The following is a 16,697-nucleotide window of genomic DNA, read 5'->3' on the forward strand; positions in this document are numbered from 1 at the left end:
CCTGCTCCTGTCCTACTGAGCAGATCCAACCGTCTGGTTATTGAACAACATGCATGGCAATAAATAACTATAATCATTTTGTGTATATAACTTTCTCTCAATGGATCTGTCTCAATAACTCTCTGGATTTGTGTCCAGTTGCTTTTTAGAAAAATATTTGCAAAGAGGGTCTAGTTCCTGGGTTGTTGAGGAGTCCAAGGTTCATCATCGGACATCCTGCCATATGATATAATACTGGACAGTATGCATGCACAAGGAACATAGCATGGCTGAAAAGAATAATAAGGGCAAAATTGTACTTACATAGGGGGCAAAATGTACAGCTTCAACTAAGTAGACTTTGATTGATCACATCTTGCATAGGGCCAAATGTTGACGAAACACAGATCACTGTAACCCCCCATACTGAGGAAGATGAGCACAGAATAGATAAAGTAATTCGGTCACTATGGAGAGAAAAACAGCAGCAGAGATGAAGAGGAAGGAGGGGTGTGAAGGAACGATAGTGATAAAAGCTTTCATCAGAGGTCTGCCAGAGGTCTGTGGCTTCTCTCTCTGGTGATGGAGACCTTAGAGGTGATAGAACTTTGCTATCCACAACACCTCAACACGTCCTGCAGAAAGCAAAGTCGTCCTCACTTTGAGGTCTTGCTGACTTACATTCTGCTGTCCTCCATCTCCTTCATCACTGCAGCTCTTAACCTGCTGGTCATCATCTCTATCTCCCACTTCAGGTGCACAAATATTTAATGTATTTATGAAACTGGTTTAAGGAATTCATTTTGCTCTTGTATTTCTGTCCGTCTGTTCTGTCTGCTGTTATCTGTTGTTCATGTTGACATTCTAAGTATTGACACTGAGTATTGATGAATATATTGTTGGCATATTCTCCTCAGGCAGCTTCACATTCCGACCAACCTCCTCCTCCTCTCCCTGGCTGTCTCAGATTTCCTCGTTGGTGTCCTCATGTTCTTTCAAATCATGCTCATAGACGGCTGCTGGTTCTTTGGTGACCTCATGTGTGCTCTATATCAGTATCTGACCTACATTATTACCTCTGCCTCAGTAGGAACCATGGTCATCATATCTGTTGACCGCTATGTGGCCATTTGTCATCCTCTGCATTACCCCACCGAAGTCACACCAAAAAGAGTTCAAGTCTGTGTCTGTCTGTGTTGGATATGTGCTATAATCTTTCAGAGTCTGATTCTGATGGATATCTTAGAACAACCCGGCAGGTACCACTCCTGCTTTGGAGAGTGTATATTTTTTATCAACTACATTGCTGGAATCATAGATGTTATTTTTACCTTCATTGTTCCCATAACTGTAATTGTTGTTTTGTACATGAGAGTATTTGTGGTAGCTGTGTCTCAGGCTCGAGCCATGCGGTCTCATATTGAGGCTGTTACACTCCAACATTCAGTGAAAGCATCTGCTATAAAATCGGAGATGAAAGCAGCCAGGACACTTGGTGTTGTTGTAGTTGTGTTTCTGATATGTCTCTGTCCATATTTCTGTGTTGCTCTTACAGGCCAAGATAACTTGATGAATGCTTCATCTGCTGCCTTTGTAATTTGTTTGTTTTATTTTAACTCCTGTCTGAACCCTGTGATTTATGCCCTTTTCTATCCCTGGTTTAGAAAATCAATTAAGCTTATTGTTACACTTAAGATACTGAAGACTGACTCCTGTGATGCCAACATACTGTAATGGTAAATGGACTGTATTTACATAGCGCTTTTCGAGTCTTCGTGACCACTCAAAGCTGCTTTTACACTACATGTCACATTCACACATACATTCATACATTGATGGCAGAGGCTGCTACGTAAAGTGCCCAACTGTCAATCACTTATCACATTCATACCCCTTGGCTATGCCACAGGGTGCAATTTGGGGTTCAGTGTCTTGCCCAAGGACACTTCGACATGTATCCTGAGGGAGCTGGAGATCGAACCTCAGACCCTCCGATTGAAAGACGACCGACTCTACCACTGAGCCACAGCTGGCCCAAACTGTAGAGACTCTCTGTACTCTGCCTGAAACTAGGCACTCTGCATGTACAGAAAATGAAGTGGATTAAGGGGATTGTTAAATGAATGAAACACAGTGTATATTGTCTTTTTATTAATATACTTAGGATCTTTCCATTTTCCAGTCTTGGAAAAAGCACCATTACGGTTTATGTACATTCAGTAATCGAGACCTGGACACACCTTTGTTCTGCTGGCTGTGTACAGCACGACATCTATCTGTATCTGGAGGGTGTTTTATCATGAATATAATCATGACTGTCTTGACTGACACTGACACTTGGTACTGCATCTGGTGATGTTTTGAGAGAACTGTAAGTTACCTATAAAGTCACCTGCATTTCTGGCATTGGTCTTTTAAGAATACATGTATTCTGTCTTGACAGGAAACAGCATTAAAAGCCATTGAATAAAATGATCCTTTGTTTCTGGTCCTTTTACTCATCCACAGATTAATCCCATGACCTCCAACACTTTCACATCGGACACTGCAATAAGCCCAGACAGTTGATTACTTCCAAAAGTGAGACCCCCTAATATCAGCTTTGTTCAGGGTGCAAATCTTGTCAAGGGTTAGGGTCAGGCATCTCAAAACACCTGGATATGTCAAAAGCTTAAAGTGTGCTCCAGAGAAACATCCCTGCTGCCAGCTCATCGTCTTTCTGAACCATTTGCTTTTCTGAACACTTAATATAATAATACATTTTATTTATAGAGTGATTTTCAGGACTCAAAGAGGCTGTACAATATTTAAAATCAATGCTAAAAAAGAACATAGACAAATGTACATAGTTCAAACAAGTCAAAACAAAGCAACAGTACAATCACAGATTAAAAGCTAACTTAAAAAGGTGAGCTTTCAACAGAGATTTGAAATTTGATGGGTCTGTGCAGGTCTGAATGTGACCGGTGGAGTGAGTTCCAGAGGGTGGGGCAGCTATGGAGAAGGCTCTGACCCCCCAGGTTTGGTGCTTGGTTCTGTGAGGTGGGGACAGGAGGTTGGCATGTAAGGAACGTAGGTTACAGGAAGGAGTGTGAAGGTGGAGGAGGTCAGTGAGGTAGGAAGGGGCCTGGTGGTGGAGAGCTTTGTGTGTGAGGAGGAGAATTTTGAACTGTATGCGGTAGGGGACGGGGAGCCAACTTATTCACCAATCCCTGATACAGTGGACAAACTCCTAGCCAAAGAAGTCAATGAAATCTTCATAATTGGTACCCCCAACCCCCCATCCCCCTTTTTCACTGTGTTTCAGCCCAATGGGAATTTGTACAAGGAAATACTCTGGCAAAAACAGACCTTAGAATGCTTTTTCCCCAACAAATCCCTTTTCTCGTCATGGTGCCACTTCCCCTAGAAAGGCCTCATTTGCAGTCCAGATTTTTTTGCATTGCACATTCATCACAACCACCATCAACCTCACCCAACTTGCTGGCAACAGCGCCTGATTGGCTTAAGCTATGATCAGCCGCAGCTTCAAAACTTTTAATTGTTCATCTGGACTTTTGGAAGCTCTTTGGTACGTTTTTGGAAAGGATTATACTACTGTATTTTTGGCGGTAACTGTGACGGTATTTACAAACTAATGTTTCTCCCAGCATTCTTTGATTTTTGAAAAGATGTTCAGAATTCAACCAAGACATTATCCACCTTCAAACTATCATGGCAGGCTGGCCTCTCTGTTATTTAAAGAGAAACAGGACTACAACTTTCTTACTAATTGAATCAACTCTACATCGCCAGTCGGATTTCATGTTCCAAACCACCCTCTATGATATCCATGCATATTCTTTATGCCCTAAGTTTCTCACAGATCATGTCCATCTGCAGGGTTTTCAGATGAGTGTGGTGGGGGGATATGTGTGTGTTGGTAGTGGCGGTGGGCTCGCCAGTGACTCACAGCTGCTGAAACAGATTAGTAACGTGCTGTGAATGGAATTTCCACCTGCTGGACAAACCTAGGTAAGGGTAAGAGTGTACTGCCACAGAAAACAACTTTCTCTGTTTCAGCTCAGTCAATCATGATCCCAAATGTTTAGCTGGAGATAGTGACAGGCCACAGTTGGCCCCAATAATGAGAAGGGCAAACACAGAATGCATTGAGTTCTTTTGCTACTATGGGGAGAAAAACATAAGCAGAGGGGTGGGCAGGGAGGAGAGAGATAAATATCCAAGCTTTGCCATAAAGGTGCTGAGTTGAGCAGATCGCCGCACCAATGATGGAGACCTTGGAGAGAACTGAACTCTGCTTTCCACAACTCCTCAACACGTCCTGCAGGAAGCAAAGTCGTCCTCACTTTGAGGTCTTGCTGACTTACATTCTGCTGTCCTCCATCTCCTTCATCACTGCAGCTCTTAACCTGCTGGTCATCATCTCTATCTCCCACTTCAGGTGCACAAATATTTAATGTATTTATGAAACTGGTTTAAGGAATTCATTTTGTTATTAGAGTTCTGTCTGCTGTTATCTGGTGTTCATCTTGACATTTTAAGTATTGACACTGAGTATTGATAAATATATTGTTGGCATATTGTCCTCAGGCAGCTTCACATTCCGACCAACCTCCTCCTCCTCTCCCTGGCTGTCTCAGATTTCCTCGTTGGTGTCCTCATGTTCTTTCAAAACATGCTCATAGACGGCTGCTGGTTCTTTGGTGACCTCATGTGTGCTCTATATCAGTATCTGACCTACATTATTACCTCTGCCTCAGTAGGAACCATGGTCATCATATCTGTTGACCGCTATGTGGCCATTTGTCATCCTCTGCATTACCCCACCGAAGTCACACCAAAAAGAGTTCAAGTCTGTGTCTGTCTGTGTTGGATATGTGCTATAATCTTTCAGAGTCTGCTTTTGATAGATATCTTAGAACAACCCGGCAGGTACCACTCCTGCTTTGGAGAGTGTATATTTTCTATTAACTACATTGCTGGAATTGCAGATGTTATTTTTACCTTCATTGTTCCCATTACTGTAATCATTGTTTTGTACATGAGAGTATTTGTGGTAGCTGTGTCTCAGGCTCGAGCCATGCGGTCTCATATTGAGGCTGTTACACTCCAACATTCAGTGAAAGCATCTGCTATAAAATCGGAGATGAAAGCAGCCAGGACACTTGGTGTTGTTGTAGTTGTGTTTCTGATATGTCTCTGTCCATATTTCTGTGTTGCTCTTACAGGCCAAGATAACTTGATGAATGCTTCATCTGCTGCCTTTGTAATTTGTTTGTTTTATTTTAACTCCTGTCTGAACCCTGTGATTTATGCCCTTTTCTATCCCTGGTTTAGAAAATCAATTAAGCTTATTGTTACACTTAAGATACTGAAGACTGACTCCTGTGATGCCAACATACTGTAGAGACTCTCTGTACTCTGCCTGAAACTAGGCACTCTGCATGTACAGAAAATGAAGTGGATTAAGGGGATTGTTAAATGAATGAAACACAGTGTATATTGTCTTTTTATTAATATACTTAGGATCTTTCCATTTTCCAGTCTTGGAAAAAGCACCATTACGGTTTATGTACATTCTGTAATCGAGACCTGGACACACCTTTGTTCTGCTGGCTGTGTACAGCACGACATCTATCTGTATCTGGAGGGTGTTTTATCATGAATATAATCATGACTGTCTTGACTGACACTGACACTTGGTACTGCATCTGGTGATGTTTTGAGAGAACTGTAAGTTACCTATAAAGTCACCTGCATTTCTGGCATTGGTCTTTTAAGAATACATGTATTCTGTCTTGACAGGAAACAGCATTAAAAGCCATTGAATAAAATGATCCTTTGTTTCTGGTCCTTTTACTCATCCACAGATTAATCCCATGACCTCCAACACTTTCACATCGGACACTGCAATAAGCCCAGACAGTTGATTACTTCCAAAAGTGAGACCCCCTAATATCAGCTTTGTTCAGGGTGCAAATCTTGTCAATTTGAACTCACTCAGCTCCTTCAGCCATGTGCTTGCACTTTCACTATTCGTAGGAGCTTTATACAAGCCTTGATACAGCGTAAATCTGAAAACCTTCACCTTCATGTTTCAGGGAACTTACGGTAGGATCATTTTTTATTTCCATCAGCTCTGTCTTTCCAGAATACAGAGCAGAGCTGGACTACTACTTATTCATTACTTGGACCCAGCCTTGCAGGTCAGGGGGCACTGATTGTGCTCATACAATGTCCTTTTTGCAACCCAGGCTGCAAGCCACCTTCAGCAGTTCAACCAGGGCACTGACCAGGGTGCGCTCAACTTGGAGCTCTACTGCCGCATGTTGGTGGAAGGCTCTACCCTGGCTTACAACTTGTGCAAAGTCCCTTCACATCCAGATATTGAATGCATCATGGCAGCCCCATTACTCTGCCCCTTTTACCCACCCACATGTTCTCTTCCCATCTAGTCAAGGTTAAGTCCTGCAGCACCTCCAGCCCCCATTACACCCAAATCCCCTACCTTCTTACATGTCTCCATCAAGCAGGTTCAATTCTTCAGGTCTTTCTAATACCAAGATGGCACAATGGTCTGCAATAATATGTGTTCTCTGACAAGGCAGGCATCTCAAAACACCTGGATATGTCAAAAGCTTAAAGTGTGCTCCAGAGAAACATCCCTGCTGCCAGCTCATCGTCTTTCTGAACCATTTGCTTTTCTGAACACTTATTCACCAATCCCTGATACAGTGGACAAACTCCTCACCAAAGGAGTCAATGAAAGCTTCATAATTGGTAAACTCTGGCAAAAACAGACCTTAGAATGCTTTTTCCCCAACAAATCCCTTTTCTCGTCATGGTGCCACTTCCCCTAGAAAGGCCTCATTTGCAGTCCAGATTTTTTTGCATTGCACAATCATCACAACCACCATCAACCTCACCCAACTTGCTGGCAACAGCGCCAGACTGGATAAGCTATGATCAGCCGCAGCTTCAAAACTTTTAACTGTTCATCTGGACTTTTGGAAGCTCTTTGGTACGTTTTTGGAAAGGATTATACTACTGTATTTTTGGCGGTAACTGTGACGGTAGTAACAAACTAATGTTTCTCCCAGCATTCTTTGATTTTTGAAAAGATGTTCAGAATTCAACCAAGACATTATCCACCTTCAAACTATCATGGCAGGCTGGCCTCTCTGTTATTTAAAGAGAAACAGGACTACAACTTTCTTACTAATTGAATCAACTCTACATCGCCAGTCGGATTTCATGTTCCAAACCACCCTCTATGATATCCATGCATATTCTTTATGCCCTAAGTTTCTCACAGATCATGTCCATCTGCAGGGTTTTCAGATGAGTGTGGTGGGGGGATATGTGTGTGTTGCTAGTGGTGGTGGGCTCGCCAGTGACTCACAGCTGCTGAAACAGATTAGTAACGTGCTGTGAATGGAATTTCCACCTGCTGGACAAACCTAGGTAAGGGTAAGAGTGTACTGCCACAGAAAACAACTTTCTCTGTTTCAGCTCAGTCAATCATGATCCCAAATGTTTAGCTGGAGATAGTGACAGGCCACAGTTGGCCCCAATAATGAGAAGGGCAAACACAGAATGCATTGAGTTCTTTTGCTACTATGGGGAGAAAAAACATAAGCAGAGGGGTGGGCAGGGAGGAGAGAGATAAATATCCAAGCTTTGCCATAAAGGTGCTGAGTTGAGCAGATCGGCCGCACCAATGATGGAGACCTTGGAGAGAACTGAACTCTGCTTTCCACAACTCCTCAACACGTCCTGCAGGAAGCAAGTTCGTCCTCACTTTGAGGTCATGCTGACTTACATTCTGCTGTCCTCCATCTCCTTCATCACTGCAGCTCTTAACCTGCTGGTCATCATCTCTATCTCCCACTTCAGGTGCACAAATATTTAATGTATTTATGAAACTGGTAGATAGTAAGAAAAAGAAGCATTGTCTGATTGTATTGTGTTCCTGTCTTTGCTGTATCTGCTTACTGAATATCTGATACTGTAAATGATTACAAACATATTGCTGGTCTTCCTCCCCAGGCAGCTCCATACCCCTACCAACTTTCTCCTCCTCTCTCTGGCTGTCTCCGATTTCTTCGTGGGCCTCCTCATGTTATTCCAGATCATGCTCATAGACGGCTGCTGGTTACTTGGTGACCTCATATGTACTGTGTATCAGTACATAGCATATATTGTTATCTCTGCCTCAGTAGGAACCATGGTCATCATATCTGTTGACCGCTATGTGGCCATTTGTCATCCTCTGCATTACCCCACCAAAGTCACTCGAAAAAGAGTTCAAGTCTGTGTCTGTCTGTGTTGGATTTGTTCTATAATCTTTCAGAGTGTGATTCTGAAGGATATCTTAGAACAACCCGGCAGGTACCACTCCTGCTTTGGAGAGTGTATATTTTTTATTAACTACATTGCTGGAATTGCAGATCTTATTTTTACCTTCATTGTTCCCATAACTGTAATTGTTGTTTTGTACATGAGAGTATTTGTGGTGGCTGTGTCTCAGGCTCGGGCAATCCGATCTCACGTTGAATCTGTCACACTCCAGCACTTGACGAGAACACCTGCCATAAAATCGGAGATGAAAGCAGCCAGGACTCTTGGTATTGTCGTAGTTGTGTTTCTAATATGTCTCTGTCCATATTATTGTGTAGCTCTTACAGGACAAGATAATTTGCTCAATGCGTCATCTGCTGCTTTCGTAATATGTTTGACCTATTTTAACTCCTGTCTGAACCCTGTGATTTATGCCCTTTTTTACCCATGGTTTAGGAAATCAATTAAACTCATTGTTACACTTAAGATACTGCAGGCTGACTCTTGTAATGCTCAAGTGCTGTAGACACCGGCAAGTCAAGTCAAAGAAACTTTTTGTGAATTTTAAATGCATTTAGTGTCGTTATCGAGTCACTGACATGACGTCGAAAGGGGAGATGACTGGATATATTTAGTCTTTGGTTATATTTTCTACCTTCATGCACTATTTCTCAGTTTTGTTCATTTTTACCTCTACATCTGAAACTGAACATGCTTCAACTCCTATTCCTATCAATATGTAAGGCTTTAGCTAACTGCAAAAGCAACTATGGATATTCTTGGGTACTAACTGGAACTGTAGCAGTATAGCGCTGTAAATATGTTATGCAACATAAATTTGAGATTATGTCCAGAGCTATGTGCAGAGCTGTAAATCAGAGGAACAAAACATAGTTTCATCTCTGTTGTATGGCTGTTACGTTCTAAAGTACTTAAAACACGCCCTCAACTCTTCACTTTCTTATGCAAAGTGTTGGATTTTGTGCGACTTCCCCTGAAGCCATGCCTGATCCTGCTCACTTTGGTATATCTGCTACAGCCTGTGTGCGTGTTTGTGTGGCTCAGCCACGCCATCTGTGAAACACACACAGACCTGCACGCTGTTGTCTGTGGTCTAGACACTACTGCCAAGAGGATGTTGGCCAGAAATATCCTGAAGACTGCAAAATACAAAATACATGCAGAGGGCAGAGTTTCTGCAGATACAGACACTGGCTACACTACCAGTGGTCAAAAGTGATGAATACGAGGGATGTCTTTTGATGTGGAAATAAGCATTTTGTTGATAATGTTCAATGTGCACAAGGACGCAATGTTCTACTGTAGCACTGGTTGACAGTTTCTATCTGTAAAACTTATTGTTTATTTTCTTTAGGATTTCCTGTTGATGACAGAAGTGTTTGACAGTGGAGACGTGTGTCTGACAAACCTGTGAGGCAGGTTTTTAACAGCCAAATATAGATTCACATTGAAACCTGCTGGAGCAATGAATAGATTAACAAAGACAAACTCTACAGTGATTCCTTTGCATCCCATGACTGCAATAAGTCAGCCTCTTTAATCTGAAAGAAGTGACTGTTGGTCTCTTACACAGGGGTTAAATTAGGCCACGGCTGAAGCACACAGGCCTCAGCTCTTCTAAACAACGGGGGAACACTTAACTTACACTTTCCTCTCTTAACACAAACAAACACTTCTTCTTAGTCGTAGAGGACGGAGGCCTAAACAACGTGATGTCAGAAGAAGCGAACATCCGAAGTTCCACATGGTTTTACCTTTTACTAGATATCTAGTAGCCCAGTGGCTTTGAACACTTCTTTCTGAGTCAGACGGCAGAGACGGCAGAGTGCATGTCTTTTGTGGATATGTTTGTTTTTGACTTTGCACCGTTTATGTATTTAATGCACGTTTGTTGTTAATGTATTTGTTGCAGCTTTTTGCAGCATGTCTTTTCATTTGCAGCTCGTTTCTGTCATTGCATTTGTTTTTTCATGTGTTTGAAACTTCTGGCCGTAACTTTTGCAGACTAAAAGAATTATGAAAAATAAAATAATGAAAAAAAATGTATGTATATACAGTACATATATATATTTAGATTTTTGTCTATTTCATTGTGCATTGATAAAAAATGAACTAAATATAATATTTACATTTCAGTTCATTTAACTAAATATATACAACACATTAGATCAGCTTTTAAAAGGCGTGTCATTCATGAGCTATCCTCCTTAAACACACTGAGATGAATGTTTCCTGTTTGTTTCTTAAACTTCTAAATGACTTTCAACTGTTTGTTCCAAATAATCTGTGAAGGCTTTATTCCCTCCAAACACTGATTAGTATGACAGATTATTTATTATTATTTTGTCATATGGTTTGCCTTAGCAACTACCTTACAGATATTGGGTGTTGGATGTCTCAGCCAGACTCAGGAACGTCTTCACATTGTCGACCTTCTGAGCTCGCTCAAAAAGATCTTTTCAATGTTCAAATGTTTGGAACCGATAAGAAGGCTTTAACATCACATTAATTATTCTATTATACAAATAATATACTTTGGGGTTTCTGTTGTCTTCTTGCCCTTCTCTGCAAGAAGACAAAAAACCTGTTGTAATAATTATGATCATATCTGTGGCATTTGTAAAATGCTATATTTGCAAATTGGTTCAAATATTTTAATTGCTTTGATTCGTTTATTTTAAATATAAAATATATAAACAGGTAGTTTAATACAGTTCATTTTTCTCTACTTATGTAATATATTCAAATGTATAGTGTTATATCTGCACCTCATTCACACAATACAATACACAACACTTGATTTTCTCGTTCTTTCACAGGTTGAAAAACCAGAGTCAGAAAAGTTGTTGCTTTTATACTTTTATTAAGACATGAAAAACTAATTTATATTATTTGCCTTTAAAAAAATACACATGTAAAGATGAATTAAATGTGAAAAAATTACGATACTAATGAATGTATGTAAATGCAAATAATATTTATGTAGAGTCCAAAACAAGGAAAGAAAATGATGGACAGATAACCGTGACTCAATCAATCAAGAAACATGAAGGGGGCGGGTGTGAAATGGGTACTGTATCACTTTATATACACTTTGTGATTAAATAAGTTATATTTTTCCTGTCACATTTTAGTGACCACAGCATTCCTCTGAGGCCCCTCTGTCTGTCTCTACAGTACGTTGGCCTCACACGAGTCAGGCTTCAGTATCTGAAGTGTTACAATGAGTTTGATGGTTTTTCTGAACCACGGGTAAAAAAAGGCGTAGATCAGAGGGTTCAGACAGGAGTTAAAATAAAAGAGATTTATTATAAAGGCAGCAGTTGAAAGACTGAGCACAGTTTCCTGGCCTGTAAGTGCAACACAGAAATAAGGACATACACATATTATAAACACAACTACAACAACACCGAGAGTCCTGGCTGCTTTCATCTCAGACTTCATCGCAGTCACGCCCACCGAACATTGCAGAGTGATGGTTTTAATGTGGGTCCGCATGGTGCGAGCCTGAGACACAGCCACCACAAATACTCTTATGTACAGAACTACAATAACAGTGACAGGACCAAGAAAGGACAAAACCAGATCAATGAGTCCTGCAACATAATCAAACACAATCAAACACTCTCCGACGCAGGAGTTATACCTGCCGAGTTCTTTCAGGTTCTCCTTCAACCTTACACAGTGAAAGATTAGAGAACATAACCAACATATACAAACACAGATTTCAACAATTCTTTGAGTGATTATGGTGGAGTAACGCAGAGGATAACACACAGCAACATAGCGGTCAATAGATATGAGCACCATGGTTCCTATTGAGGCAGAGGTTAAAGTGTAGTCCAGAACATAATAGAAAGCACACACCAGGTCACCGAAAAACCAGCAGCCGCTCAGGAGGAGGATTTGAAACACCATGAGGAGGCCCACAGAGAAATCTGACACAGCCAGAGAGAGGAGGAGGAGGTTGGTTGGGGTGTGGAGCTGCCTGCAGAGATAAGAAAGAAGCTACAGGATTAATTGTCCATTTAGCAGCCAACATAAAAACATGAACAAACATAAAAAACATTATTTACCTGTAGTGCGAGATGGAGACGATGACCAGTAGGTTGAGAGTCGCAGTGAGCACAGAGATGGTAGAAAGTATGAAGTATGCGAGCAGGGCTACAGAGTGAGGATGCTGCGTCTTCCTGCATGAAGTGTTGACGAGTTGGGGAAAGCAGAGCTCAGATTCCTCCAGAGTCTCCATCATCTAGAGGAGGTGTTGAGAGGTTGCTGAACAATAGCAGCTCTCCGAGTATTTGCCTTGGATTTATCTCTCTCGCTCACCTTCCCCATCCCTCCTCTGTCCTTCTGTTTCTTGCAGGTTTTATTTTTGTCCCAGTGTCTCTCTGCAGCCAGCTTCATTATCTCGCAGCATGCTCCTCCTCTATTTGTCATTTCCCTGGTCTCCTTTTTGACGGACATATTTCATGCATTGTTGGATATGTTAGTAGATTTGGATTTGGGTTTTATTGAATAACAAATAAAATGAAATGTATGTGTTTGAAATGTAATCTGAAAGATCAAAGTGAAAACATTCTTATTTTAAGTATCATGTCAGACACTTTCTCACACCTCATCAAATAAGGCAGCGTGGCCAGTGCACTTTAAAATATAATTATGATCTATGTAAGGAATTTTTTTTCACATGCAAGATTTCGTGGTCAAGTTGGCAATGTTGGAAATACCTTTTCAGATTTTCAAAACTTAACGGTCAAGTTAGAAATAATATATAAGCTGTGTTTGGTAAGATTTTAAAAATAGAGCTTGTTGAGGAACATTTTTTGGACACACAAAAACTCACACAAGTTTAATTTTGTGAGCGTGTTAGGGACCAAGCAGTAAGGCACACGACAGCAGACGGAGTTTTTATTTTATCCAAAAAGAAAATCAAATGTACAAACCAAAGTGATTACAACAACAAGGCCTATAAAAGAGGACAACTTAATATAACTCTACTTAAGCTGAGGAGGACTTAAGTGTGAACATAAACAGACCTGCTATAATGAGACAACAAGGGAACATATATCGGGGTTTGGCCAACCAACTCAAACAAAATGGACACTAAGTGAAACTTCATACAAAGCTAAACTAACTAAACCCAAATCCCCCCATGACATCAGAGACATCATTTGGTTTCTTCCAAAGAGCTGGCTCCAGCATGAGAGATGCTGTGTTCTAAATGCCAAACTATACGAGCAGTGCGTGCTGATTTGGCCAAAATGCTGCAGTATGTAAACAAAAGCAAAATGTGCACTATGCCAAAAAGGGTGTCTGATACTGATTTGGAGAAAATCTCCAAGAATGCATCGGACCAGTCTACCTCACCTACTGTATCCCAAAGTGCAAAGCGAAGGAACGTCACAGCGGCAGTTGAAATGCCGGACGGCAGCAGCATTCCAGCAGAAGGGGGCGCTGTAGCTGAAGAAGCGGCTGTTATTGTTTACTTCCGCCTGGCGTAGCATACTGTAAAATGAATGTGAAAAGCTCCTCCACACTACAGACTACCGCCGAATGCAGTAAGCAGCATGTAGTATCTAGTATGGCATTTCGAACACAGCCAGAGTTAACAACCCTAGGCCACGCCTTTTGCTCCAACCAGGAAGTGCCATCAGAAACAGCTGCAATCAAGGCTGATATAAACCTTAGAAGGTAGCACTTGCTTAGGTACCTTTTATTTAGCATTCACACACTGTACACAGACATGATTAAAGATTCAGAACACACTTCAATGAAGTTGTATTGAGCTTCAGGTAACGTTGGATAGATGGATAGATACGTATTTATAGGTCATTCTAACTTCTGCTGTGATTCCATGTTACATTTTATTATGTCTAAGTTTTAAAATGTCATTACATTTGTCTGTTGACCAATAAATTAATAAACAAATATTTTTGTAGAGAACTACATGTTGAGTGTTATATACTGTATATTGTATTAGCATCATCATGACGCCGTTGGAGGTGCAACAGAAAAAATGGCCAGCAGGTAGCAAACCTACCTGTACAGTACAAGAGAGTCACGAACAAAGAAATCATCTCATTGAATTAAGTGATTATTATTATCAATTGTTGTACTTCTTTACTGTACTTCTTTAGAAAGAAATATGTGCAAAGTCTCCTGATGTGAATATTCTTGTACATATCTAATTAGACTACAGTATTACAAGCTAATTGTTTCATGACAGATTCTTCAGAACAGATCAAAACAGCTTTTCCATATTTATTTTCTCCATTTGACTTCTAGTGAAATTTAGATCCCATGACGGTTACAATGAAAAAATGATCAAATCAAAAGCATAAACGTTTTAAATCTTTCATGTGATATATTGACAAGGTCATTAACAGCTCATGTTTATTCTAAACCCAAGTTATGTACTTTAACCCTATGATTAATACATTATAATTTCCCCTATGCTTCTCTCTGCTCAGATGATATGAAACAGTGTAATGGCTTTATAAAAATGCTTGTGCATTAGGAGTCAGATGATAGTGATTATAGATCTAGACATTCTAGTTATGTCCATTGGAATAGTTGGGGGATCAGTACAGTTGAACTTTGCAGATGAGTCTGAATCCTCTTTGATCTAAAGATCTCACTACAATCAATCCTCAGAACAATTAATGTTAAGGCCTTGTTTAAACACTAAACCGAATGCAAGGAGGGGATGCTTTGAGGTGTTTGTAGCCATAATTTGCTTTAGTTTTTCCAATGCTTGAATGGAAGTAACAATCTAAAATCCACCACTATAAATTCATTCAGCTTTTGTTGGCTGGAAAAGAGAGAATATATCTTAAAGTGGTAGCTTGTCATTTATTGCTAGAAGCTGAAACTCTGATCTGAGCTGTACAATGTATGAAGTGCTAATAAACATGTCACAATCACTATAAAACACTAACAATGTTATACTTCATAAATTGTAGGTATGAGATAGATAGTCCAATAACTTGTTTTTATTAGTCACATAAAATATAAGGAATGCTTAACGTGTGTAAACTTGCAGTCTTCCCTTCTTTATGCACAACACTGATAAAACCAATTCACCCATGATTTGGCAAGAAGCAAGAATTGTCCAGTGCTAATAAGGCTACGAAAGTCATCAATGGCATATGTTTACCTTTTACTGATTTCTTCTTTGGTTTGCAATGATTTTTACATCCCTATTTCAACCATACTTTCAATTCTGGTTTAACTAAACCCAGTCAGCCAGCCATTATTGGTTCATATACAAACAGCATATTTAATATTTAATGTTTAAGTGTACGTAGGGAGCAAAGTTAAACCGGAGTCAGATCCCTTGTATGTGTACATGCCCGGCCAATAAAGCTGATTCTGTGCTTAAAAACACAACTTCAAACGTTGCAAGGCCAATTTAAGGCATCAGTTTGTGGCAGAATAACTAATCTGAAAATAGTTTTATTTCTTTAACAACAAACTGGCAGGTAACTCTTTCTGCTGAATAGAAACAAAACACCTGTGGCTCAAATGGATGGTCCTTACGATGTCCTCCTGGGACAGGAGGCGAACAAATATAAGTCTTATCATTGTCAAAAGCCTGCTGACGTGGCGTGTACTTTGGTCTACCTTTCAGCAGACCTGTCAGTGGAGCTACCACAGCTAAATGATGCAATGCTACCCCACCGTACCCAAGAAGAGCATGAGCTCCTTCTTGATTGTTGTCACCGGATTTGCTCAGTCGTGGTACCTATGGCTTGTACTGGCTGCACATGTTCTTGCTACACTACCTTGCACAAGTAGATGACTGTTGAATCGTACTTCATCAGGTTGAATCATGCAGTCGATCACACAGCTTTCTGAAGATGATGTGGACAGAATCTTGCCAGGTATCACTGTAGATCATTACGTCGTCAACCTCTGACAATTCCTCTGACACAATGTAAAAATGCTGGTGAGCTGGTTGTGCATCGCCCATGTCAACGTCATGCTCTAATAAATGTGTAAGAGTAAGAACATCATTGAACATTCACATGTGGTTATTAACAAGAGTAGAAAACTCAATTCCTTGGACAAGTGCCCAAAGACTCAAAGACCCAAAGTCTCCAGTTTGTACAGAGTTTCGGCATTATAAAAACCAGACCCGTTGAATGCTCTCATCAGCAGAACCACCCCATCATCCTTAAACAAATCAGCAGGAATATGCCTCCCCCAGCAGCTACTCTCAACACAGGCATACAAGTACACATCTGCACTCACAAAACTGTGGCACACAGGTGTAGTAGGGGTTCAGCTGATTACCTAGAGCTAAGTTTTCTCTCTATGCTTCATTTTCTCGCCCCCAAAAAATTCTGTAC

At 40.6% G+C, this 16,697-nt stretch overlaps 4 protein-coding genes across 4 annotated transcripts; 3 read left to right on the forward strand and 1 right to left on the reverse strand.

Moving 5' to 3' along the window:
• Nucleotides 1–561: 561 nt before the first annotated feature.
• On the forward strand, nt 562–1,713 carry LOC138592442 (trace amine-associated receptor 13c-like). Its single transcript, XM_069663252.1, has 2 exons — nt 562–734; nt 897–1,713. Exons 1-2 carry the CDS (start codon nt 562–564, stop codon nt 1,711–1,713), a joined length of 990 nt encoding a protein of 329 aa, XP_069519353.1.
• Nucleotides 1,714–4,247: 2,534 nt separating this feature from the next.
• Nucleotides 4,248–5,389, forward strand: LOC138592472 (trace amine-associated receptor 13c-like). The gene is made up of 2 exons (XM_069663288.1): nt 4,248–4,423; nt 4,573–5,389. Exons 1-2 carry the CDS (start codon nt 4,248–4,250, stop codon nt 5,387–5,389), a joined length of 993 nt encoding a protein of 330 aa, XP_069519389.1.
• A 2,313-nt stretch (nt 5,390–7,702) lies between these two features.
• LOC138592410 (trace amine-associated receptor 13c-like) lies at nt 7,703–8,848 on the forward strand. Its single transcript, XM_069663209.1, has 2 exons — nt 7,703–7,878; nt 8,032–8,848. The coding sequence occupies exons 1-2, from the start codon at nt 7,703–7,705 to the stop codon at nt 8,846–8,848; spliced, it is 993 nt and encodes a 330-aa protein (XP_069519310.1).
• Nucleotides 8,849–11,514: 2,666 nt separating this feature from the next.
• Nucleotides 11,515–12,595, reverse strand: LOC138592686 (trace amine-associated receptor 13c-like). Its single transcript, XM_069663533.1, has 2 exons — nt 12,420–12,595; nt 11,515–12,331 (listed from the first exon to the last, which is right to left on the reverse strand). The coding sequence occupies exons 1-2, from the start codon at nt 12,593–12,595 to the stop codon at nt 11,515–11,517; spliced, it is 993 nt and encodes a 330-aa protein (XP_069519634.1).
• Between the last annotated feature and the right edge of the window lie 4,102 nt (nt 12,596–16,697).

This window comes from Semicossyphus pulcher, unplaced genomic scaffold (assembly GCF_022749685.1).
Source record: "Semicossyphus pulcher isolate SPU_LCO1_2020_fin unplaced genomic scaffold, fSemPul1.0.p SCAF_15, whole genome shotgun sequence".
Taxonomy (NCBI): domain Eukaryota; kingdom Metazoa; phylum Chordata; class Actinopteri; order Labriformes; family Labridae; genus Semicossyphus; species Semicossyphus pulcher.

Excerpts from the sequence above, each read along its gene's own strand:
- LOC138592410 (XM_069663209.1), top strand. The coding sequence starts at position 7,703 with ATGATGGAGACCTTGGAGAGAACTGAACTCTGCTTTCCACAACTCCTC. Across the intron at positions 7,879-8,031 it reads ATCTCTATCTCCCACTTCAG|GCAGCTCCATACCCCTACCA; the intron begins GTGCACAAATAT and ends CTTCCTCCCCAG.
- LOC138592442 (XM_069663252.1), top strand. The coding sequence starts at position 562 with ATGGAGACCTTAGAGGTGATAGAACTTTGCTATCCACAACACCTCAAC. Across the intron at positions 735-896 it reads ATCTCTATCTCCCACTTCAG|GCAGCTTCACATTCCGACCA; the intron begins GTGCACAAATAT and ends TATTCTCCTCAG.
- LOC138592472 (XM_069663288.1), top strand. The coding sequence starts at position 4,248 with ATGATGGAGACCTTGGAGAGAACTGAACTCTGCTTTCCACAACTCCTC. Across the intron at positions 4,424-4,572 it reads ATCTCTATCTCCCACTTCAG|GCAGCTTCACATTCCGACCA; the intron begins GTGCACAAATAT and ends TATTGTCCTCAG.
- LOC138592686 (XM_069663533.1), bottom strand. The coding sequence starts at position 12,595 with ATGATGGAGACTCTGGAGGAATCTGAGCTCTGCTTTCCCCAACTCGTC. Across the intron at positions 12,332-12,419 it reads GTCTCCATCTCGCACTACAG|GCAGCTCCACACCCCAACCA; the intron begins GTAAATAATGTT and ends TTATCTCTGCAG.